Source organism: Anomaloglossus baeobatrachus, chromosome 7 (genome assembly GCF_048569485.1).
Source record: "Anomaloglossus baeobatrachus isolate aAnoBae1 chromosome 7, aAnoBae1.hap1, whole genome shotgun sequence".
NCBI classification, from domain to species: domain Eukaryota; kingdom Metazoa; phylum Chordata; class Amphibia; order Anura; family Aromobatidae; genus Anomaloglossus; species Anomaloglossus baeobatrachus.
Window position 1 is genome coordinate 16,597,484 of NC_134359.1, and position 24,818 is coordinate 16,622,301.

The window sequence follows — 24,818 nt, forward strand, 5'->3', positions numbered from 1 at the left end:
GAAATGTGAGGTTTAAACAGAATTTGGAGTAAAGCTGAGACCAATATCCCTCCAAGATATGGTGTCTGTGGTCTTATTTGCGGCGTGGGGGGGGGGGGTGGGGATGTTTCTGGCCGTCCTCGCAGTCTCTGCTGGCAGAAGTGCATTAGTCACTAGATGGTCAGGGATCTTTGGTTCTTATATTTTCCTTTTCCCTCCATTGTCAGCTTTCAGGTGCCCGATTTGGTTGTACATTTTGTACCCTCTATTGTATTGTGACTGTCTCGACCCTCGGGGAATTCTTGTAAATGCCTTGATACAATGTATCTCCGCAGTCGTCCTCTAGGTCCACAATAACCAGTGCACGGATTGTTGTCTATTTAAAAAACTCTTTAGTTTTATAGTTTTCATTTTAGTATTAAATATTTTCCTAAAAACATTTTTTTTTGTTTTTAAAAACAATTAAAATATTAAATCAGTTTTTTTGCTGCAGTTTGTTACATAGAACGATTTCTTCTCCCATTATCTGGTTCACATTCCGGAGGAGATCCCATGGTGAAGGCTCCCAGAAGCGTCTCCAGCCAGTAGGTTCGGACCTCCGCTGTGCCACCATGAGAACCCCGGTGGTCATTAGAGAGATTTTCTTTCTACGAACTCAAGATTTATCGGTTTACTTGGAGTTAGAACGATTCTTGACATTGAACTGATGTCTCCTCCTTGAGGATCTGGTCGGATCTCATACTTCTTGATGATCTGGGAGGAAAATTACAGGAAGGAATCACAGTAACATCTGATTTCAACTGGTGGAGTCACAGAAGAAAAAATAATCCCACCCCCCTCTACCTGCCGTCATTGAATGGTGAATGGAGACATTGTATTTATTTGCTATCTCTTCTTACAAAACGTATGGGGGAGACTTATAGATTATCCTCTGGGGCACTGACGTTTTAAGCCAACTTTCTAATTGTCCCCCCAGTGAGAAAGGAGACAAACTCTAGCGCAACGTATTGGAAGTAGCAATCCTAAAAGTCAAAAGTGGCTTTTTTAACAAGCCTTTTCATAAGAGTTAGGATTTAATGCCAGATCAGAAGGCAAATTGGGATTCTGATCTGGTATTAAATCCTAAGGGGTACTTTGTACGTTGCGACATCGCTACTGCAATCTCGTCGGGGTCAAATCGAAAGTGACGCACATCCGGCGCCGGTAACGACGTCGCAACGTGTAAAGCCTAGAAGCACCGATAAACGATCTCAAAAGCGTCGAAAATCGGTGATCTGTGTAGTGTGGGTCTTTTCCATAATTTTGCTGCAGTGACAGGTACGATGTTGTTCCTCGCTCCTGCGGCAGCAGACATCGCTGTGTATGAAGCCGCAGGAGTGAGGAACATCTCCTTACCTGCGTCCCGCCTGCAATGAGGAAGGAAGGAGGTGGGCGGGATGTTTACGTCCCGCTCATCTCCGCCCCTCCGCTTCTATTGGCCGCCTGCCGTGTGACGTCGATGTGACGCCGTACGAGCCGCCCCCTTAGGAAGGAGGCGGGTCGCCGGCCAGAGCAACATCGCAGGGCAGGTAAGTCCGTGTGATGCTGCCGGAGCGATAATGTTCGCTACGGCAGCTATCACAAGAGATCGCATGTACGACGGGGGCGGGGACTATCACACTCGGTATCGCTACAATCGGCTAGAGATGTCGCAGCGTGCAAAGTACCCCTAAGTCTTATGAAAAGGCTTGTTAAAAAAAGCCACTTTTGACTTTTAGGATTGCTACTTCCAATAGGTGGCGCTAGAGTTTGTCTCCTTCCTCACTGGAGGGACAATTAGAATATTTCCCAGGTGGGACTTGCAGCTATAAGTCACCTCACTGGCAGCCAGACTGGTTTGTCAGGTCTCCGTAAGGAGAACAGTCTTCCCCGTGGAATCAAACAGCGCCACATCTGTCCACAGGTTGCGTGTGGTATTGCAGCTTGGACACATTCACTTCAATGGATCTGAGCTGCAGTAACATGGGAATCCCATAGGCAGAGTGGGCTTTTTGTGGATGAAAGTAGTCACGTTTTACAAATCCTGCACCATGTGAGATTATATATAAAGGGCCTACTGGAAAATGCCCACTTACCCTGGACAGGGCCAAATGCATCTCTAGTTCTGCGATTCGACGCCCAACACAAGCCCTGATGCCGTATCCAAACGGGATGGAGCTGAAGGGATTGTTCTTTATCTTCTGCTCCCGGAACCAGCGCTGAGGGATGAACGTGTTTGGTTCTGGAAAGTTGTTCTCGTCCCGGGAAATGACGTAATGATTCAGGACAAACAGCGTCTACGATGGGAAGACAGAATATGAGTCCAAAGAGGAACCAACTGGAACGTTTGCCAAGGATTAAGGATGTATTTGCCATGGGTAAGATAAGGAAGCCAATGTGGATCTTGGCCCCAAGAAAAGAGGAACAGTGCCAACCCGAAAGTTGTGCCAGCCTACAAGTGGTGGGAAAATAGATGGATGCTCCAGTCTGCTCCATACCAAGATGGAAGAGGGCAATACGAGATCACAGGAGAGGCCATATCTTACAGATGACCAATGAGGCCCGTTCTGCTCTGTGCATATGGCCGGGTCCAGAGCCGTCCACATAGGAACCAAATGTTCTGTCCAGTAAGAGCCTGAAGCTCTCAGCCTGGTGCCGGGAGGTTTCCCGATCTGTCACTTTAGGAACTTACGTCTTTGGGGAAGCAGTAGTCTCCGATGATGATCTCCTTCTCAGTAGCTAACCGGGAATTGGTCGGAACCACAGGATACATCCTGAATAAGAGAAGCCGGTGTTATCAGATCAATACGTCATGTACATTATTCACAGAATAAACAGATAAATAAAGAAAACTGATTCACTAAAGGATTCTATGTCCTGTCCCAATAAGTTTTCCTTCCCGTCTTCCAAAAGCCAAAACTTCTTTATTTCTCAGTCACCATATGAAGGCTCGTTATTTGCAGGAGAAGTTAGAATGTATCCCATTTCTCAGTGCATTATATGATAAATTGAATGGTGTCATTCAAAACTACAAATGGGGTGAAATGGTAATGAGGGTAAAACAACCAAAAAACCTACATACTATAATTATTCTATTGAGTGGTGGCTGCAGACAGAATCTTATCATGTATCTCTGTATACAGGGAGCTCCCCCTAGTGGTGGCTGCAGACAGAATATTATCATGTATCTCTGTATACAGGGAGCTTCCCCTAGTGGTGGCTGCAGACAGGATCTTATCATGTATCTCTGTATACAGGGAGCTCCCCCTAGTGGTGGCTGCAGACAGAATCTTATCATGTATCTCTGTATACAGGGAGCTCCCCCTAGTGGTGGCTGCAGACAGGATCTTATCATGTATCTCTGTATACAGGGAGCTCCCCCTAGTGGTGACTGCAGACAGGATCTTATCATGTATCTCTGTATACAGGGAGCTCCCCCTAGTGGTGACTGCAGACAGGATCTTATCATCTATCTCTGTATACAGGGAGCTCCCCCTAGTGGTGGCTGCAGACAGGATCTTATCATGTATCTGTATACAGGGAGCTCCCCCTAGTGGTGGCTGCAGACAGGATCCTATCATGTATCTCTGTATACAGGGAGCTCCCCCTAGTGGTGGCTGCAGACAGGATCTTATCATGTATCTCTGTATACAGGGAGCTCCCCCTAGTGGTGGCTGCAGACAGGATCTTATCATGTATCTGTATACAGGGAGCTCCCCCTAGTGGTGGCTGCAGACAGGATCCTATCATGTATCTCTGTATACAGGGAGCTCCCCCTAGTGGTGGCTGCAGACAGGATCTTATCATGTATCTCTGTATACAGGGAGCTCCCCCTAGTGGTGGCTGCAGACAGAATATTATCATGTATCTCTGTATACAGGGAGCTTCCCCTAGTGGTGGCTGCAGACAGGATCTTATCATGTATCTCTGTATACAGGTTGCTCCCCCTAGTGGTGTCTGCAGACAGAATCTTATCATGTATCTCTGTATATAGGGAGCTCCCCCTAGTGGTGGCTGCAGACAGGATCTTATCATGTATCTGTATACAGGGAGCTCCCCCTAGTGGTGGCTGCAGACAGGATCCTATCATGTATCTCTGTATACAGGGAGCTCCCCCTAGTGGTGGCTGCAGACAGGATCTTACCATGTATCTCTGTATACAGGGAGCTCCCCCTAGTGGTGACTGCAGACAGGATCTTATCATGTATCTCTGTATACAGGGAGCTCCCCCTAGTGGTGGCTGCAGACAGATTCTTATCATGTATCTCTGTATACAGGGAGCTCCCCCTAGTGGTGACTGCAGACAGGATCTTATCATGTATCTCTGTATACAGGGAGCTCCCCCTAGTGGTGACTGCAGACAGGATCTTATCATGTATCTCTGTATACAGGGAGCTCCCCCTAGTGGTGACTGCAGACAGGATCTTATCATGTATCTCTGTATACAGGGAGCTCCCCCTAGTGGTGGCTGCAGATAGGATCTTATCCTGTATCTCTGTATACAGGGAGCTCCCCCTAGTGGTGACTATAGACAGAATCTTATCATGTATCTCTGTATACAGGGAGCTCCCCCTAGTGGTGGCTGCAGACAGGATCTTATCATGTATCTCTGTATATAGGGAGCTCCCCCTAGTGGTGGCTGCAGACAGGATCTTATCATGTATCTCTGTACACAGGGAGCTCCCCCTAGTGGTGACTACAGACAGAATCTTATCATGTATCTCTGTATACTGGGAGCTCCCCCTAGTGGTGGCTGCAGACAGGATCTTATCATGTATCTCTGTATACAGGGAGCTCCCCCTAGTGGTGGCTGCAGACAGATTCTTATCATGTATCTCTGTATACAGGGAGCTCCCCCTAGTGGTGACTGCAGACAGAATCTTATCATGTATCTCTGTATACAGGGAGCTCCCCCTAGTGGTGACTGCAGACAGGATCTTATCATGTATCTCTGTATACAGGGAGCTCCCCCTAGTGGTGACTGCAGACAGGATCTTATCATGTATCTCTGTATACAGGGAGCTCCCCCTAGTGGTGGCTGCAGACAGGATCTTATCATGTATCTCTGTATACATGGAGCTCCCCCTAGTGGTGGCTGCAGACAGGATCTTATCATGTATCTCTGTATACAGGGAGCTCCCCCTAGTGGTGACTGCAGACAGGATCTTATCATGTATCTCTGTATACAGGGAGCTCCCCCTAGTGGTGGCTGCAGACAGGATCTTATCATGTATCTCTGTATACAGGGAGCTCCCCCTAGTGGTGGCTGTAGACAGGATGTTATCATGTATCTCTGTATACAGGGAGCTCCCCCTAGTGGTGGCTGCAGACAGATTCTTATCATGTATCTCTGTATACAGGGAGCTCCCCCTAGTGGTGACTGCAGACAGGATCTTATCATGTATCTCTGTATACAGGGAGCTCCCCCTAGTGGTGACTGCAGACAGGATCTTATCATGTATCTCTGTATACAGGGAGCTCCCCCTAGTGGTGACTGCAGACAGAATCTTATCATGTATCTCTGTATACAGGGAGCTCCCCCTAGTGGTGGCTGCAGACAGAATCTTATCATGTATCTCTGTATACAGGGAGCTCCCCCTAGTGATGGCTGCAGACAGGATCTTATCATGTATCTCTGTATACAGGGAGCTCCCCCTAGTGGTGGCTGCAAATAGGATCTTATCCTGTATCTCTGTATACAGGGAGCTCCCCCTAGTGGTGGCTGCAAATAGGATCTTATCCTGTATCTCTGTATACAGGGAGCTCCCCCTAGAGGTGGCTGCAGACAGAACTTTATTACATTTATGACTCTGCAGAGCATTGGAGCTTTGCATCAGAAAAACACCTCCAACTGCTATATGATATAAATGTTATAAAATGATGACATTAATTTTACAATGTATGGAGCGGTTTTGTTCCACCTTTGTAAACTTTTCATTCAGCCTCAGATATTAGTGACTTATCATAAAGTCATCAATACAGAAGACATATTTAAAAAACAAGTGGAGGTAGAAGGACGCACTGTGTTGGATCACAAGGTCCAAAATTGCTATTTTCAGTGGAAGGAATAGTACGGGGATTGTGGAGCAGCACATTCTGCAGTGTTTGCCCGATGCTGAGCTGTCAGCAGAGGTTTGGAGGTAATAACTCAGTTTCCTTAATGTTGGGTGATAATTTTTTTTTTTGCATTGTCATTGACATTGCAGTGTTGGTCCATACATATCGCCCCTCTGTCCTTAGAGGACGGCTCCGTATGGCAGGGGGTGGCCGCATTCATCAGTCCTAAAGTTATGAGAGATGTAAATAAATGGAATAAAACCAACCTCAGCGTCTCCTTAATGACGGCCTTCAGCAGCGGCATCTTGGAGAGATCCTCAGCGGTGGGAATCCCTTCTCCTGGGACGATAGAGGTGACCTCCTGGTAGAGCGATCGCTGGATCTCCGGGCCTCTCGCGAGGTGGTACAGGGCCCAGGATAAGGTGTTTGAAGTCTGGGATGGGAAAAAGAGAGAATATTATCACGGAGCTATGGAAGTTGCAGCAGCCGGGGACATCGGGGTCTCTTATTTTTGCTGTTGTCGGTGCAGTTTCGTTAGTCGGCTTTTTTCCAGTTAGAGACATCCAAATGATAGTAAACGGTACCACCACCCACTGCAAAAATAACCTGATATGTCAATGTTTTATATGGGCGATGTATGGCACCATTACATAGAGATTTTGCCATTTTATTTCTAAAGCTTTTACTGTAAATTGGCAAAATTCTCAAACACCCGAGGATCAGCGGCCGAGAACTCGCCGTTAACAATGTAACTGACATCTCTGTCCTTACCGTGTCCACCCCGGCCAGTAGCAGCTCGGCCACGCTGCCGTTCACCTCCTTGTTGGTCAGTTTCCCGCTGGACAGCAGGTAGGTCAGGTACTCCCCCTGCACCTCCTCCCCGCGCTCCAGTCTCTCCTGGATCTTCTGCATCTTCTGGTCAATTAGTTTATTTCCTTGGAAAGATCATTAAATGTGTCAATCCCAAAACTGCAAGACATCATCCCCGTGCAGGACAGGGCCGGACTTGCTGATCGATTATGGTCCAAACACTAGGATCCCCTCAAATACAGAGATCAGGGCTAAAAAAAATGGAGTGGCGGCACACGTGCGGATATTACGATGGTGCATTTTAGATCTCCCTTGTCGGGATATTGGGGAGTCCCAACAGCTCAGCAATTGTCACCTATTCTAGCGATTGCTAGCGATGTCCAGCGCGATAGCACCCGCCCCCGTCGTGCATGCGATATTGCGTGATTGCTGCCGTAGGGAACATTATTGCTACGGCAGCTTCACACGCACTTACCTGGTTGGCGACATCGCGGTGACTGCCGAACAATCCCTCCCTCAAGGGGGAGGTGCGTTCGGCGTCACCGCGACGTCACTTTTGCGGACGGCCAATAGAAGCGGAGGGGCGGAGATGAGCGGGACGTAACATCCCGCCCACCTCCTTCCTTTCTCCTTTTCCGGTGGATGCAGGTAAGGAGATGTTTGTCGTTCCTGCAGCTTCACACACAGCGAAGTGTGCTGCAGGAACGACAAACAACATCGTATCTGCAGGTGTAACGACATTATGGAATGAAGCGACGATTTTTCACGTTTTTGCGATCGGTGATCGTCGCTCCTAGCGTTTACACGCTACGATGTCGCTACCGGCGCCGGATGTGCGTCACTAACGACGTGACCCCGACGATATAACGGTAACGATGTCGCAACGTGTAAAGTACCCCTTAGTATTTCAGGAGAGGAATGTTGGGAATCTTGTAGCAAGTCCCAATCTATATATTAGGGCTTGTTCACACGCCGCTGCTTTTTTGCCGGAAAAAAAAGAAAAAAGGAAAACACAAAACCGCCACATAGTGTTTTACACTACCAGTAAAGTGAGCGAGATTTCGGATCTCTCATGAGCTTCTTATTTTCTCCTTGGAGTTTTAACCATCGAGGTGTTTTTAAAATCTGCAGGATTTCAATTCTTAATGGAAAAAATGAATATAAAAAATGCTTTAGAAAACCCCCAAAAAAAACAAAAACGCATATTTGAAGCCGCGTTTATTATGAAGACATTGCGATTGTTACTGCATTAGGTATTGCTGCAGCTGCTCGGCGCATGCGCACTTTCTAAGGGTTTTCTCCCAAAATCTCATGCACATGCTGCTTATTTTTTATTGCATTTTTTTAAGTGCTTTTATCTTTTATCCAAACTGGTTTTTTTTCTGAATAAGAAAGTTTAAAAAAAAATACTAATTCATAATTTCATAGAGTTTAACCTCTTCACTCCTGGGCGTTTTTCCGTTTTTTGTGCTCCCCTTCTTCCGAGAGCCATAGCTTTTTTATTTTTCTGTCAATCTTGTCATATAAGGGCTTGTTTTTTGCAAGACCGAGTTGTACTATTAAATGATACCATTAGTTTTACCATATAGTGTACTGGAAAACGGCAAACAAATTCCAAGTGCGGAAAAGTTGGAAAATAGTCTGATTGTATGATTGTTTTTTGGGATATTTTTTTCACCGTGTTCACTATATGATAAAACTGACATGTCCACATGTTGCCTCAGGTCCGGTACGAGTTGTAGACACCAAACATGTATATGTTTACTTTTATATAAGGGTTTAAAAAAAAAATCAGAAGTTTGTCCAAAAAAACTGGCACACTTTTTGCGCCATTTTCCGTGACCTGTACCGCTCTGATTTTGTGGGATATTAGACTCATTGATGGCTTATTTTTTCCATCTTGAGCTGATGCTTTTTATGGTACTATTTTTGCACAGATGCTATGTTTTGATCGCCTGTTATTGCATTTTGCGCAAAATTTACAACAACCAAATAACATAATTTTGCCATTTGGAATTTTTTTGCCGCTACACTGTTTACTGATCAGATTAATTGATTTTATATTTTGATAGATCAGGCATTTTTGATTGCGGCAATACCAAAGGAGTGTATTTTTTTTAATTTTTTAACCATCTAACTTTCAATGAGGCAAATGAGGGTGATTTGAACTTAGGTTTCTTTTTTTATTTTTTAAAACTTTTTTTTGTTTAAATTTTTTTAATGTTATTAGTCCCACTAGGGAACTATAAGGATCAACTGTCTGATCGCTGATTGTTTTCTGTTGATCAGAGCTGCACAGCTCTGATCAGCAGAAATGCTGCATTCTTGTTACAGCTGCTGATCTGTTGGCTGTAACAGGAACTACGTCATGATAATGACCTGTTGCTACCATGGCACCTATCAGCTCCCCGTGATCGTGTCATGGCACCTTCGATGGCGGCAGGGAATGGCGATTTACTCGCTGCGGTCATTTAAATTGCGCTGTCACATTTTGACAGCACGATCTAAGGATTAACAGGTGTGGATGGATTGCGGCACCTGTGCCTAATAGCCACACATGTCTGCTGTTCAAATCAGCAGACATGTGCAGGGATCACCGCCGGCGCACCACAGCAGATGGTGGTGATCACCCCGTCATGCTTTAGGACGAACCGAGACGTCCTCGGTTGTGAAGGGGTGAAGGTTGAAGGTAGACTTAAGTCCATCGAGTTCAACGCAGGACCTAACCTCACATGTAGATCCAGGGAAGGCAAAAATGTACACATTTCGCCAATGAGACTTGATCCTACAATTGTTTGACCTCTCAACTATGTACTGAAATATTTCAGGGTTAAAAGAAGCAGAATTGCTCTTGACAAGAACATAATTTTGCATCTACACAGGTCACTGTTGCGGCCACAAATGGGATATAATGTACAATATTGAATAGAAGTGTTGAGAAGGAAAAATCAGGGCACTACTCAGTCTGTGGGCTATTTTCAGGCATTAGCCTCAATTCACACCTAGCGTTTTACCGCTGTATTCAGCAATATTTGACAGCTTTGCAGAGAAAAATATATATGTACTGGCTACAGCTACGTGGTGCTTGTTCAAAAAAGGAACAGAACAATCCAAGATATATATATATATATATATATATATATATATATATATATATATATATGTAGAAAATGAAAAAGCACTCACCAATCTTTGCTGTGCAGTAGAAAAGTGTTTATTCACATGTGGAGGTTACAAGCTGTGGCAAGCAGGGAGGGGGTAGGACGGGACAGCACGTCAGACGACGGCCGTTTCGCACTCTGTGGCAGTGCTTGGTTAGACATGTCGAAGCACTGCCACAGAGTGCGAAACGGCCGTCGTCTGACGTGCTGTCCCGTCCTACCCCCTCTGCACTTGCCAAAGCTTGTAACCTCCACGTGTGAATAAACACTTTTCTACTGCACAGCAAAGATCGGTGAGTGCTTTTTCATTTTCTACATATATATATATATATATATATATATATATATATATAAATATATATATATATATATATATATATATATATATATATATATATAATATACAATATTGGGCTCCAGAGTTTAAAGCCTTTTTGGAAAACAAATGTCTTAAAATCGATCTTACAACATTGTTCTAATACATGAATGAGGTCTGCATAATCTTTTAACACCAATGAAAACTATGGGGCATCCTTTACATTTAGAGGAAAAAGCTTTAATCTTCATTATATACCAGGATTCTTTACTGTAAGAGCAGTGAGACTGTGGAAATCTCTCACATGGTATTGTGATGTTAGTTCAGTGCTCAGGTACAAGAAGGGCCCTGATGCTTTACTGAAAAATATATTACAGGTTAAGGTCCTAGATTTCTGCACATGGGGAACTGAAATAGAGATTTATTCTGATAGTCAGACTTGGATTTTGAAAGGAATTTATCCCCCAACATTGGATAATTTGTATTCACCCTTTGTAGGATTTGCCTCCTCTGGATGACCACATTCGGATTATAGACGGACATTCTATAAATTCGGACACACTTCCCCCGGCTGGTGTCATGATGTCCATTTGCCATATTGTAACTCACCAAATTCAAAGATGTTATCCCAGTTTTTTATGTACAACTTGAAGTAAGGGAGAATATTTTGTGTCCAAGCAGGTAAAACGGAGACGTAAACTGAATATTTCAGCATGGCGCCTATGGAGTCTATGAATTTCTTGGTCTCGGGAGGAATCGTCTTCTCCAAGCAGCCGATCCGAGTCTCAAACAAAATGTATGAAATTCCTAAAAAAAACAAAAAACATTAAATAAATAAATGAATAACTCATAACATAAAGGTCATTCCTGTAGTCCCTCCATGTTCCATATTTAGTAATGCATCTTATCAACAAAATAGTCTTCTTTCTTTGCTTATGAGCCACTTCTTCCCCTCCCTCTGAACTCCTCCTTCATTTTGAAAAACCATCTTGTTTTCTATTGAAGTCTATGGGGAAGAGGAGTGAGTTGTGGTGGGGAAACAGAGAGGGACACACACAAATTGTGCTGCTGCTTTCTAGTAATGTTTCACCTGACTCTTGTGCTGGATCCACAGCTACTCTGCTCAGTACTGCTGTATAATAGCAGAATGCTTAGCCTTCTATCACACTTCCGGTTTGAGCAGTGCGGCTAAATTCGGCTCTAAAACCTATGCAACGGATGCGGCGAAAAAAAACGCATCCTTTAAGTTTTTACATGCGGCTCGTCGGGTTTTTGCCGGTTGCGGCACACTACTGAGCATGCGCAGTGCAAAAAACCGCATGCGGCAGCCGGATACGGTTTTTGCCGCATCGCGCCGCATCCGGCATCCATAGGCATGCATTTGAAAAAGCGCCGCATCGGCCGGATGCGGTGCGATGCGTTTTTTTTTGCCAGACAAAATAACGTGCCAGGCAATGTTCCATCCTGCCGCCGCATGGGCTAAATATGCCGCATCCGGCAAAAACAGGACCGAACGCAAGGCCATGCGGCACAATCCGGCACTAATGAAAGACTATGCGGAAAAAACGCAATCGGCAAAAAAAAAATCGGTTGCGTTTTGTCTGCAAAGAGCCGGATTGTGCCGAACAGCAAAAAACGGATGTGTGAAAGCAGCCTTAGGGTATGTGCGCACGTTGCTTTTTACCTGCTTTTTACCTGCTTTTTTGCTGCTTTTTCTTCTGCGCTGTTTAATGCCAAAATGGATGTGTTCTTCTATTCAAGCAAAGTCTATGGGAATTTGGGTTTCTTGTTCACACTATGTTGTTCAAAATGCTGCCTTTTTGTGGCAGAACTTTGGTCAAAAACTCAGCTTTGCAGTGCAAAACCCAAATGGCAAAAACAATTGACATGTTGCTTCTTTGAAAAGCTGAGTTTTTGACCAAAGTTCTGCCTCAAAAAGGCAGCATTTTGAACAACATAGTGTGAACAAGAAACCCAAATTCCCATAGACTTTGCTTGAATAGAAGAACACATCCATTTTGGCATTAAACAGCGCAGAAGAAAAAGCAGCAAAAAAGCAGGTAAAAAGCAACGTGCGCACATACCCTTAGGGTATGTGCGCACGTTGCTTTTTACCTGCTTTTTACCTGCTTTTTTGCTGCTTTTTCTTCTGCGCTGTTTAATGCCAAAATGGATGTGTTCTTCTATTCAAGCAAAGTCTATGGGAATTTGGGTTTCTTGTTCACACTATGTTGTTCAAAATGCTGCCTTTTTGTGGCAGAACTTTGGTCAAAAACTCAGCTTTGCAGTGCAAAACCCAAATGGCAAAAACAATTGACATGTTGCTTCTTTGAAAAGCTGAGTTTTTGACCAAAGTTCTGCCACAAAAAGGCAGCATTTTGAACAACATAGTGTGAACAAGAAACCCAATTTCCCATAGACTTTGCTTGAATAGAAGAACACATCCATTTTGGCATTAAACAGCGCAGAAGAAAAAGCAGCAAAAAAGCAGGTAAAAATCAGGTAAAAAGCAACGTGCGCACATACCCTTAGAGCTGCTGTGTGCCGCTCACTGAGCATTGACTAGACTGGATACAATTGTATCCACTTCTCAGCTGAGGGCAGAACAATTAAAGAGGTTGTCTAATGCTCAGATAACCTCTTTTCAATTTCAATATCCCCCATTAGAATAAAAAACACCTTATACTTAGGGCCCGTGCCCACAATCAGGGATCACAGTGTTCCGGGCGCAGAGTGTTTTCGCTGCATTGTACAGTAGAAGCACAGTGGATGGATTTATAGAAATCCCATGCACTCTGTGCTTCTTTTCTCTGCAGCATAAACTGACCTCTGGTACGGCTTTCCGAGCTATAGCATGTCAATTTTTGCAGAAGAGATGTGAGTGATCTGCGCGGAGAACACAGAGAAAATATGCAGCTACCCAAACACTGATTGTGGGCACGGACATCTGCTGTCTCCTGCAGAGAGGAATCGCGGCCCCGCAAGAGAGGACATACTGCGTCCAGGATGCATGTGTCCTACGCACGGGCACGGACCCTTATACTCACCTCTTGTGCTTGTGCCATTCCTGAGACGTCAGATCTCCCGGGCACAAGTGATGTTATATATTGAGTACAAGATGATTTTATCTTATGTGGGGTAATATTGGTGATTGAGAAGAAGTCATCCGAATATTAATAAACCGCTTTACATTTTGTGATTTTCCAAATAAGTAAATCATTGGTGACGCAGATATACGACCATCTTACCTTCAAATGCAAATCTATAAAAGGTGTTTGCAATGTCGTTGACCATAATTCCCGAAGGCGAGTTCCTCCGCTCGTCGTCCAGCGTGTTCATAAAGTCTGTCACCACTTCATTGACTGCCCCGGTGTACAGCATGGCCTCCGCCGGCTTCAGCATCCTCTTATTTAGGATGGAGCGGAGAGTATACCAGCGGTGACCTTCCCTGAAGACAAGGGAGGTAGCAGGTTATGATCTGTGCACATACACGACGGTGTAATTTTCTGAAAAAGCACCAAATAAACACAAAAAGAATGAGCGTCTGAACTTCAGCGTAGAAACAACTCACTGTTCATATATTCAGTCTTTTGTTTGCTTCTTTTTACAGCTACAAGTTTTTAAAGTGACCTCGGCTCTGCTCGTTCCTTGTGAACCTCTTCTGACTTCTGACCTCCGGCTTGTACCCTGACCTCGGCTCTGCTCGTTCCCTGTGTACCTCTTCTGACTTCTGACCTCCGGCTTGTACCCTGACCTCTGCTCTGCTCGTTCCCTGTGTACCTCTTCTGACTTCTGACCTCCGGCTTGTACCCTGACCTCGGCTCTGCTCGTTCCCTGTGTACCTCTTCTGACTTCTGACCTCCGGCTTGTACCCTGACCTCGGCTCTGCTCGTTCCCTGTGTACCTCTTCTGACTTCTGACCTCCGGCTTGTACCCTGACCTCGGCTCTGCTCGTTCCCTGTGTACCTCTTCTGACTTCTGACCTCCGGCTTGTACCCTAACCTCGGCTCTGCTCGTTCCCTGTGTACCTTTTCTGACTTCTGACCTCCGGCTTGTACCCTGACCTCGGCTCTGCTCGTTCCCTGTGTACCTCTTCTGACTTCTGACCTCCGGCTTGTACCCTGACCTCGGCTCTGCTCGTTCCCTGTGTACCTCTTCTGACTTCTGACCTCCGGCGTGTACCCTGACCTCGGCTCTGCTCGTTCCCTGTGTACCTCTTCTGACTTCTGACCTCCGGCGTGTACCCTGACCTCGGCTCTGCTCGTTCCTTGTGTACCATTTCTGACTTCCTGGCTTCTGACCACCGGCATGTTTGACTTCCCTGTCTCTAGTAGCTTCTAGTGACACCTAGCGGCGTATCGTCACATAAAGTACATTGTTTATCCTTGGATAAATCTTTCATCCCCTGCATTATTGTCCAGACAAGAGAAGCATAGATAATCAAAGTCTGGGGGAATAGCTGACTCCCCTCCTCTTCATATATCAGTAGATACAAAAATGATGAATACAGAGAAATAAAATTTACTTCTAATATTTAGCTATTTTGCCAGACTAAAATTCCTATAACACTACTTATAATGAATACAGACTATTATATTTTATTACAAGATTGAAATTCCTATAACGCACTCAGTAAAAGGGCCCAGAGCGAGGTCTCGGAGTCGCCGATGCACCTTCCACAGCTCCATATCCGTTCTCATCGGATACTTCCCCTCATGGCGCAGCACCGTCTCCAAGATATCCACATCCACAATATTCACCGATTTAATCGGTCCAAGGTAAGATTTCCACATAGGGCCATACTTTCTCTTATAGACGAACTGCAAAACACAAAGGAGAGCTGCTGAACAATTTGACATTAGACTCGCGCTAAAATTCAAGGGTGACCCATGCCGTTACTGTGTGGCCCATAGCCGCGGCCCCCGTTCAGAATGACCATCATAATAAGTTGCTGAGAATGTCACTTTCCTCCTCTTTGTCCACAACACAAAACTGATAATTCAGACTAATCCAGGGGTCATGTGACCCAAAAATGGGGAAAAGAGAAAAAGCTCAGCATTAGAATTGGGCGAATATTAACTATTTGTGTTCGGATTATTCGTAACAAACCCCAAAGTTCAATTCTGGTATTTGTCATGAACCTAATGCAAGTCAATGGGGAAAAAGAGCTTTTATTTTGCTGTGCCGAATACTGGAATAGTACTTGGTACTCAGTAGGCATTATCCGAACATGAATACTATTACTATTCGCCCATCACTGGTCAGCATCCTATTTGGGATGTGTGGTACTGATACCAGCAGCCAGTGCCCCTTTCATTTTTGCATTTCTTCTCTGTCCATTATACCACTGTGATAACTGTTTCTTTAAATAGGGATACACTGAGCCACCAGGTACTAATGCAATAATGAAGTGCAGCCACACCATGACCCATAGAAGATGGCCTCACTGGCTGATCAGCTGCTGCGGGGGGGTCAGTAATTAAGGGACCAGCTTTAATGGATGACACTTCATATAGTAGTAAATATATTCAGAACATTTTAGGTTAATAAATCTTAATGACAGTATAGTAAGTTGCTGAAACTTTCTAAGGCTATGTGCGCACTTTGCATCGCCCTAATTGCAGTTCAAAACGCATATTTTGGCAGAAATTGCTTTTGCCAAAGTCGCTTTTGACCATCAAAACGCGCGCGTATTTACCGCGTTTAAGCGCTTTTTACATGCTTTTTCATTGCCTAAAGTCAGATGCGTTTTGAACATAGACACAACAAAATAAAGCTTTAACATACAAACACTATGAAAAAACGGGGAAAAAAAAGAAAAGACATAGAATTATTTAAATCATAACGAAAATAGTTATATTTAATGAAATTATAGCGGTTTTATACTATTTTTGCCAAAAAAATCAATAATTAATTAATTTCCTTTATTTTAATTGTCGGACTATGTGTGTGTGTAAGGGGACATATTATTCCATTATTTTGATGACAGAAAAGCATGCGTTTATGTAGTAGAAAACGAATTCTTTCTGCAGCAAAAAAGCAGGTAAAACGCTGGAATTTTGATGTTGCTTGCTTTTTGCTACTTCTCATTGACTTCAATGTTAGCAAAACGCACCCAAAATGGCAAAAACAATTGACATGCTGCTTCTTTGAACACATGGTTTTTGCCACAAATTATGCAAATTAAACGCTGCGTTTGTAAATGCAAAGTGCGGACAAGAAATCCCCATTTTCCATAGACTTTGCTGGAAAATCAAAACGCATGAAAATGCTGCAGTTCAAAACGCACCTAAAAAGCACCTGAAATGCAGGTGAAAACGGAAAGTGCGGACATAGCCTAAGAGCGTTCTCAGTTTTCAAAATCTCTGATTGCTGTCAGTAAATAAGAAGATTCTTGTTTACTTTCAGAAGAAAACCCAGAGACCCAACACTTGTCAATTCTGAAGGTTTAGTACAATCTTGTGTGAGTTAAAACTCTTTGTACACCCGACTGATACATTGTAGCAAACCATCAGGACAGGAGAGAGATTTGCCCCTTTGTGAGCTAAGGGTACTTTCACACTTGCGTTGTTTTCCTTCCGTTACAATCCGCCCTTTTGGAAAACAGCGGAATCCGTTAACGGATTCCGCTGTTTCCCATAGACTTGTATGGTTTACGGATTGTACTAAAAGGACCTGTGTTGCTTCCGCTGGGCGACGCTCCATTGCTTCCGCCCAGCGGGAGGAACGCAGCATGTAACGTTGTTTTGAGCAGCGGAATCCTTTGGATTTCACTGCGCATGCTCTTTTTTTTTTTTTTTTAAATCACAAACTTTATTTTGGCTCGCGGTGGCCGAACGTTCAGCTGAGCGCCCGGCCGTCGGCAAGTGACAGCGCTCAGCTGAGCGACCGGCCGCTGGCATGCCCGGGCGCCGGCAAGTGACAGCGCTCAGCTGAGTGCCCGCCCGCTGGCATGCCCGGCCGCCGGCATGCCCGGGCGCCGGCAAGTTACAGCGCTCAGCTGATCACCCGGCGGCCGGCTGCAGGGAGCAATCAGCTGATCACCCGGCGGCCGGCTGCAGGGAGCAATCAGCTGATCACCAGGCAGCCGGCTACTGGGAGCGATCAGCTGATCACCAGGCAGCCGGCTACTGGGAGCGATCAGCTGATTCAGCTGATCGTTCACAATAGTCTGCCGCCGGTAAAACTGTAAAAAAAAAAAAAATCAAAACAGATTCCGTTGTTCTGCAGCATCCGTTGCATCCGTTGTGCCACTATATGCAACACATCCGTTGCATCCGTCACACAACACAATGCAACGGATACCGTTCAACGCAAGTGTGAAACTAGCCTAAGATAAAACTTCTCTCTTGTCCTGATGGTTTGTTACAATGTATCATTCTCATATCCAAACAAAATGATACATTCTCCAGAATGGAAATAATTGTAGCTAACCATAAACTGTAATAAACTGTGTATTGTACACAACAATTAAGTTTTCTAAAAATAAAAAATACAATTATTTATCAGTACAGGACAATGATTTAATGACATTTGGACATTTATGACTTATTTTAGCTAATCAGCTGCCCATCTGATCCAAGAAATGTAAGAAATACAGGGAGAAAGCAAAAGCAGGAAGATGATTCTGTGTTTATTATTCTCATTGTTATTGTAATAAAACCACAAATAAGAAAAAAAAAGGAAAGTCTCAGACGTCGGCTTTGTGGGGCCGCGGTTTGGTTTTTGTGATGTAACCCGGCTCCTTGCAGCTCTTTTTCTTCATGGGGAAAAGAAGAGTCAGAGCAGGGTTCCAGCTTCATTAGTTACGATTGTCACGTGACTTCCCTTTCCCGGATAAACATACATTGTTGCTGCCATTCATGAATTTACCAGGAGCAAAGGTCGCCTGAGCCTGAGCCCGACTGCGCCATTTTCTTTATACAGCTTTCACATTTTGTTATTGACAGAATGTCACCATAGTACCCAATAAGAAAACCTGGTTGGATATTAGAGGGGAGGGAGCAGGAAAGGTCAGACAGACCCTGACATTGACCTTCTCACCTTTCGGCTATGTCATGAGCCCATTTTTCTTGGTTATGCACAGACCGCCATGCCCGGACCGGCCGTGGGTTACAGCGTTGTCGTGCGATTATTGCGTGAAGCTGCACTGAGCTGCTGAACGCTTTCCACCATTTCTTTGCATAATTACTAAATCCTCATTCAGACGTCTGCGCCAATTGGGCCGAACACCGGGAGCTAATGCACAGTAATGCACGATCTGGCCACGGATCTCCTGACCCGAGAGCGACAGCTGGAACATAGGAAACTATAATTTGTCTTGTACGTTTTAATAATTGCAGCTGTATAAGAACAGATGACAAATCAGATGAAAATCCAGCAATCTGGCAATTTTTTAATACTCTTGTGAATTTAGTCTCAAGCGAGCTTTACACACAGCGACATCGCTAGCGAGTGTACCCGCCCCCGTCGGTTGTGCGTGACGGGCAAATCACTGCCCGTGGCGCACAACATCGCTTACACCTGTCACATGTACATACCTGCCTAGCAACGTTGCTGTGACCGGTGAACCACCTCCTTTCTAAGGGGGTCATTCATTCGGTGTCACAGCGACATCACTAAGCGGCCACCCAATAGAAGTGGAAAGGCGGAGATGAGCGGCTGTAACATCCCGTCCACCTCCTTCCTTCCTCATTGCCGGCGGCCGCAGGTATGGTAATGTTCGTCGTTCCTGCGGTGTCACACGTAGCGATGTGTGCTGCCGCAGGAACGGCGAACAACATCGTACCTGCAGCAGCAACGATAATCGGGATTTGAACGACGTGTCAACGATCAACGATTAGGTGAATAATTTTGATCGTTAACGGTTGTTTATGCGTTTCACACGTAACGAGGCCGGATGTGCGTCACGAATTCCGTGACCCCAACAACATCTCGTTAGCGATGTAATTGCATGTAAAGCCCCTTTAGGCTGCGCCCAGGATCAGCTTTTAGTGCGTTTTTTCGCTGAGTCGGAAAGGCAGCGTCTTAACAGTTCCAGCACAGTGTATGGAATCTGTCTCCGCTCTGCTTCTGCTTTAATCTGCGTAAACTGATGTGTGGTGCGAATTTAGAACCTGCAACATGTTCATTTCTCCTACAGGACAGGAAAACAACACGAGTATTCCAAACATGACTTCAATACAATTTTGCAAAGCCAATTATTAGTAAATATCAAAACCAAAGTAGCTTTCTTTAAAGGGGTTGTCCACTACTTTTACATGGATGGCTTAACCTAAGGATAGCTCTTCAATGTGTGATTGGCTGATGTCTGAATCCAGCCCCCCCGCCGATCAGCTGTTCTCGGTGCCGGCAGTAGGTGGCCAGAAATCCACAGTTCTGGAGCTGCTCTGCCGGGTACCGCTTCCCCTTCACATGAATAGGAGGCAGATGTGCAGTACCCGGCTGCACATCAGAGGATGGCATCTCCACAACTCAGCATTTCCAGCCACCACTGGCATCGAGAACAGCTGTTCAGTGGGGGTGCAAAGTGTCAGACCCCAGCCAATCAGACATTGATGACCTATTAACACTAGAAGTCCCAGGAATTTCGAGCTCCATAGGGTTTCAATGGTAGAAATTTTAAATGACCCCTCTCTGGGACTTCTAGTGTTAAAAGGACAGGTCATCAATGTTATGGTAGAATATGACATAACAAGAGACAAAAACCGCAGCATTAAAAATGCAAAAAAAACCCCAACCGTTCCAAGCGTCAGCTGAGTGTGATCAATTCTCTCAGGTAAAGAGAAGATGGAGAAACTTTCTCCATCTTCTCCATTGTATCAGTGCTCCGATGTTATCTGATTGTTTCCCGTCCGATACGTTTCTGTATTACTGACAATTCAAGGATTGTACACAAAACTATTACACACGATTTTCTATAAGAAAAAAAGTTTATTCAAAAAGTGAATCTGTTACCCAGTTTTTGCCACCTAATCTAAGAGCAGCATAATGTAGAGAGAGAGACCCTGATTCCAACAATGTGTTACTTACCGAGCTAATCAGTGGTATGGGGGGGTTAAGGGCCCGTTACACACTACGATATATCTAACGATATGTGGTTGGGGTCACGTCGTTAGTGACGCACATCCGGCCTCGTTTGATATATCGTAGCGTGTGACAGCTACGAGCGACTGTGATCGAGCAAAAATACTCACCTTATCGTTGCTCGTTGACACGTCACTCATTTTCTAAAAATCGAACGTCCTTCTGCACGCCGGTTGTTCAATGTTCCCGACGCAGCACACATCGCTCCGTGTGACACCCCCGGGAATGATGATCTGCAGCTCACCTGCGTCCCGCCGGCAATATGGAAGGAAGGAGGTGGGTGGGATGTTACATCCCGCTCATCTCCGCCCCTCCGCTACTATTGGGCGGCCGCTGTGTGACGTCGCTGTGATGCCGAACGTCCCTCCCCCTTCAGGAAGTGGATGTTCGCCGCCCACAGCGAGGTCGTTTGGAAGGTAAGTCCGTGTGACGGGGGTTACAGCATTGTGCGACACGGGCAACAAATTGCCCGTGCCGCACAAACGATGGGGGCGGGTGCGATCGCAAATGCGATTGCACAACATATCGACACGTGTAAAGCGGGCTTCATACACAGAAAGCTGTCATCAGTGGTGTGGGCAGAATTATATACAGAGAGCTGGCAATCAGTGGTGTGTGTGGCATTAGATACAGAAAGCTGTCAATCAGTGGTGTGAGAGGTGTTATATACAGAAAGCTGCCAATTAGTGTTGTGGGCACAGTTATATACAGAAAGCTGCCAATCAGTGGTATGGGCACAGTTATATACAGAAAGCTGCCAATCAGTGGTATGGGCACAGTTATATACAGAATGCTGTCAATCAGTGGTATGGGCACAGTTATATACAGAAAGCTGCCAATCAGTGGTATGGGCACAGTTATATACAGAAAGCTGTCAATCAGTGGTATGGGCACAGTTATATACAGAAAGCTGCCAATTAGTGTTGTGGGCACAGTTATATACAGAAAGCTGTCAATTAGTGGTATGGGCACAGTTATATACAGAAAGCTGCCAATCAGTGGTATGGGCACAGTTATATACAGAATGCTGTCAATCAGTGGTATGGGCACAGTTATATACAGAATGCTGTCAATCAGTGGTATGGGCACATTTATATACAGAAAGATGTCAATCAGTGGTATGGGCACATTTATATACAGAAAACTGACAATCAGTGGTATGGGCACAGTTATATACAGAACATTGCCAATCAGTGTTGTGGGCAGGTTATATACAGAAAGCTGCCATTCCATGGTGTTTGCAGAGTTTATATATAGAAAGCTGCCAGAAGTGTGGGAGGAGTTATGTACAGAAAGCTGCCAATCAATCGTGTTGGCAAGGTTATACACAGAAAGCTGCCAATCAGTGATGTCAGTGGGGTTATACACAGAAAGCTGCCAATCAGTAATGTGGGTGTGGTTATACACAGAAAGCTGCCAATCGGTAATGTGAGTGGGGTTATATACAGAAAGCTGCCAATCAGTGATGTGGATGGGGTTATATAGGGCTCAGCATTGAACTGATTGATCTGCGGCAGATAAAGCAGAGATTTCATCAAAACTCCAGCAAGTAGCCTAGTAAGTGACACATCGCTGGAATCAGGGTCTCTGTCCCTGCATTTTGCTGCTCTCAGAAGGGGGAGCAAAAACCTGAGGACAGATTCTCTTTAATGATATAAGTATAGTTATGCTACGGATCGCTGATCAGTACCGGCACCATCCAGTACACGCAGAGATCATCATGTGAACAGCCGCTTAGATGCTGAGATATCGGTGCGGACATGTCTGCCCCTTCTATGAAAGTGGAAGAGCTAAAAGCAACAATGTAACAAGTGTCACAGACGGCAGCACTGACCTGGACCTCGTGAGAATACAGCAGCTTCCCCCTGAGGAAGAACCAGTAGAGGTTGGTGAGCATGGAGGGTCCCGGCAAATCATCAAACGTCTTCATCTTCTTGTCCCCCTCTGCTATTCCGGCAGCAGCAGCCCCATGTAAGGCCCTGGCCTGGGGGACCCCGGTCCTGCATGTCCGCAGCTGAGGACTGATCCTGCTCCTGATCCCCAGGTAATAGCAGCTCCTGGCTGCAGCTTTTATCATGGCTGCAGGCACCGAGCTCCCATGCACCTTGGTATGGCTGCTCTTGGCTTCTCTCTGAACCTCCTCCTCTCCACCCCTTCATTGCCAAGTGCACAATAACAACAGCCGCCTGCAGACATGTGAGCACTGGGCGCAGCAGCCGGAGCAGAAACCTAGAGAAAGTTACAGAAAGCAAACTAATGCCTGATTTATTCTATTTTAACGTCTGTCAGCTCGATCTCCAGCCATGGTCACTTCATGGATGAACGCCCTATAGGAACATGGATCCTGTGCAGCCTAGATAGGTCCACCAGGGTCTTCTCTGCCTAGATAGGTCCACCAGGGTCTTCTCTGCCTAGATAGGTCCACCAGGGTCTTCTCTGCCTAGATAGGTCCACCAGGGTCTTCTCTGCCTAGATAGGTCCACCAGAGTCTTCTCCGTCTAGATAGGTCCACCAGGGTCTTCTCTGCCTAGATAGGTCCACCAGGGTCTTCTCTGCCTAGATAGGTCCGCCTAGATAGGTCCACCAGGGTCTTCTCTGCCTAGATAGGTCCACCAGCATCTTCTCTGCCGAGATAGGTCCACCAGGGTCTTCTCTGCCTAGATAGGTCCACCAGGGTCTTCTTTACCTAGATAGATCCACCAGGGTCGTCTCTGCCTAGATAGGTCCACCAGGGTCTTCTCTGCCTAGATAGGTCCACCAGGGTATTCTCCACTGTGGATATCGTTGTGAAAAAGCGTGAAACTCGCATCCTGCAGAGCGTACACCCGCAGCTTCGTATATTTCGTACAAACTCATAGACTGAGCAGCATTAGAAAGTCTGCGGGGTACGGACCGGCCACCGGCCTCCTGACCGGAACCTCACAGCCTCGTAAGTATATAGAAACGCACGGCTGGATTTGGCCTGAGGTGACGCATCACGGCCGGATTTGGTCAGTTGTTTCTGATCCAAATTCTGGTGCTGATCATAAAGGGAAATGATAACAGATGATAATTCTGCTCCTGTAACCTGAAGAAAACCCCTCCGTGGCTGTCTAAGGACGAGGTCTAGTGTTGTAAGATTCTCTCTTTGCTCCTTGGGCGGCGAGGAAGATACATGGAGTCCCCATGCTTTTTGTGTGAATGGGACAGCCGGGATAGAACTCATCACTGGAGTCGGCCAACGAGAAGATCTTTGCAACCTGGACTCAAGAACATAGTTGCAAAAAGTTTAGTTGATCCCCGTAAAGTTCTCCGGCCACCGCTCACGCTTGGGCTGATGAACAGTTTGTGAAAGTTATACTGAAAGAAGGAGAAACTTAAGTACCTCTGTACCAAGGTCCAGGGATTGTCCGAAGCAAAACTGGAGGAAGGCATTTTTGTGGGTCCAGATATTTGGAAACTCATGAAGGACGACGCGTCCAAAACAAAAATGAAAGCTGTTGAGTAAAGAGTTTGTGATTCTTTTAAAGAAGTTGTGATGAAATTTCTAGGTAACAACAAAGATTGAAAATTTAAGTCCATCATGGAGAAGACGCTAAAATATTTCAGAGCCTTGGGTTGTCTGATGAATCTTAAGTTACATTTTTTACATTCCCATTTAGACGACCTTCCTGAGAACCTCAGTGCTGTTACCGAACAGCAAAAGAAATATTTCATCAGGATATTAAGGTGATGAAACAATGATGCCAAGATAGATGGAAGGTGAAGATGATGGGGGATGATGCCAAGGTAGATGGAAGGTGAAGATGATGGGGGACGATACTAGGTAGATGGAAGGTGAAGATGATGGGGGACCATACCATCATAGATGGAAGGTGAAGATGATGGGGGACGATACCAAGGTAGATGGAAGGTGAAGATGATGGGGGATGATACCAAGGTAGATGGAAGGTGAAGATGATGGAGGACGATACTAGGTAGATGGAAGGTGAAGATGATGGGGGACCATACCATCATAGATGGAAGGTGAAGATGATGGGGGACGATACCAAGGTAGATAGAAGATGAAGATGATGAGAGACGATACCAAGGTAGATGGAAGGTGAAGATGATGGGGGACAATACCAAGGTAGATGGAAGGTGAAGATGATGGGGGACCATACCAAGGTAGATGGAAGGTGAAGATGATGGGGGACGATACTAGGTAGATGGAAGGTGAAGATGATGGGGGATGATACCAAGGTAGATGGAAGGTGAAGATGATGGGGGATGATACCAAGGTAGATGGAAGGTGAAGATGATGGGGGATGATACCAAGGTAGATGGAAGGTGAAGATGTTGGGGGACGATACCGAGGTAGATGGAAGGTGAAGATGATGGGGGACGATACTAGGTAGATGGAAGGTGAAGAT

General features: G+C 45.4%; 1 protein-coding gene across 2 annotated transcripts; it reads right to left on the reverse strand.

The window, feature by feature from the left end:
- Nucleotides 1-348: 348 nt before the first annotated feature.
- Nucleotides 349-22,569, reverse strand: CYP27A1 (cytochrome P450 family 27 subfamily A member 1). Of its 2 annotated transcripts, XM_075317082.1 has the most exons (10): nucleotides 22,262-22,340; nucleotides 18,385-18,634; nucleotides 14,971-15,161; nucleotides 13,590-13,789; nucleotides 10,951-11,148; nucleotides 6,826-6,989; nucleotides 6,321-6,487; nucleotides 2,690-2,771; nucleotides 2,094-2,294; nucleotides 349-732 (listed from the first exon to the last, which is right to left on the reverse strand). In XM_075317082.1, exons 3-10 carry the CDS (start codon nucleotides 15,132-15,134, stop codon nucleotides 610-612), a joined length of 1,299 nt encoding a protein of 432 aa, XP_075173197.1. In that variant the 5' UTR covers nucleotides 15,135-15,161; nucleotides 18,385-18,634; nucleotides 22,262-22,340; the 3' UTR covers nucleotides 349-609. The 2 variants fall into 2 exon arrangements, with proteins under 2 accessions (XP_075173197.1, XP_075173195.1); XM_075317080.1 differs by lacking the exon at nucleotides 18,385-18,634 and having other exon boundaries at nucleotides 22,262-22,569.
- Nucleotides 22,570-24,818: the final 2,249 nt, after the last annotated feature.

Coding starts and splice junctions, on each gene's coding strand:
- CYP27A1 (XM_075317080.1), bottom strand. CDS start 22,504: ATGATAAAAGCTGCAGCCAGGAGCTGCTATTACCTGGGGATCAGGAGC. Junction 15,162..22,261: donor TGTATTCTCACGAGGTCCAG/GTCAGTGCTGCC, acceptor TGTGTTTTGCAG/TTCGTCTATAAGAGAAAGTA. Junction 6,990..10,950: donor GGATAACATCTTTGAATTTG/GTGAGTTACAAT, acceptor GATCTTTCCAAG/GAAATAAACTAATTGACCAG.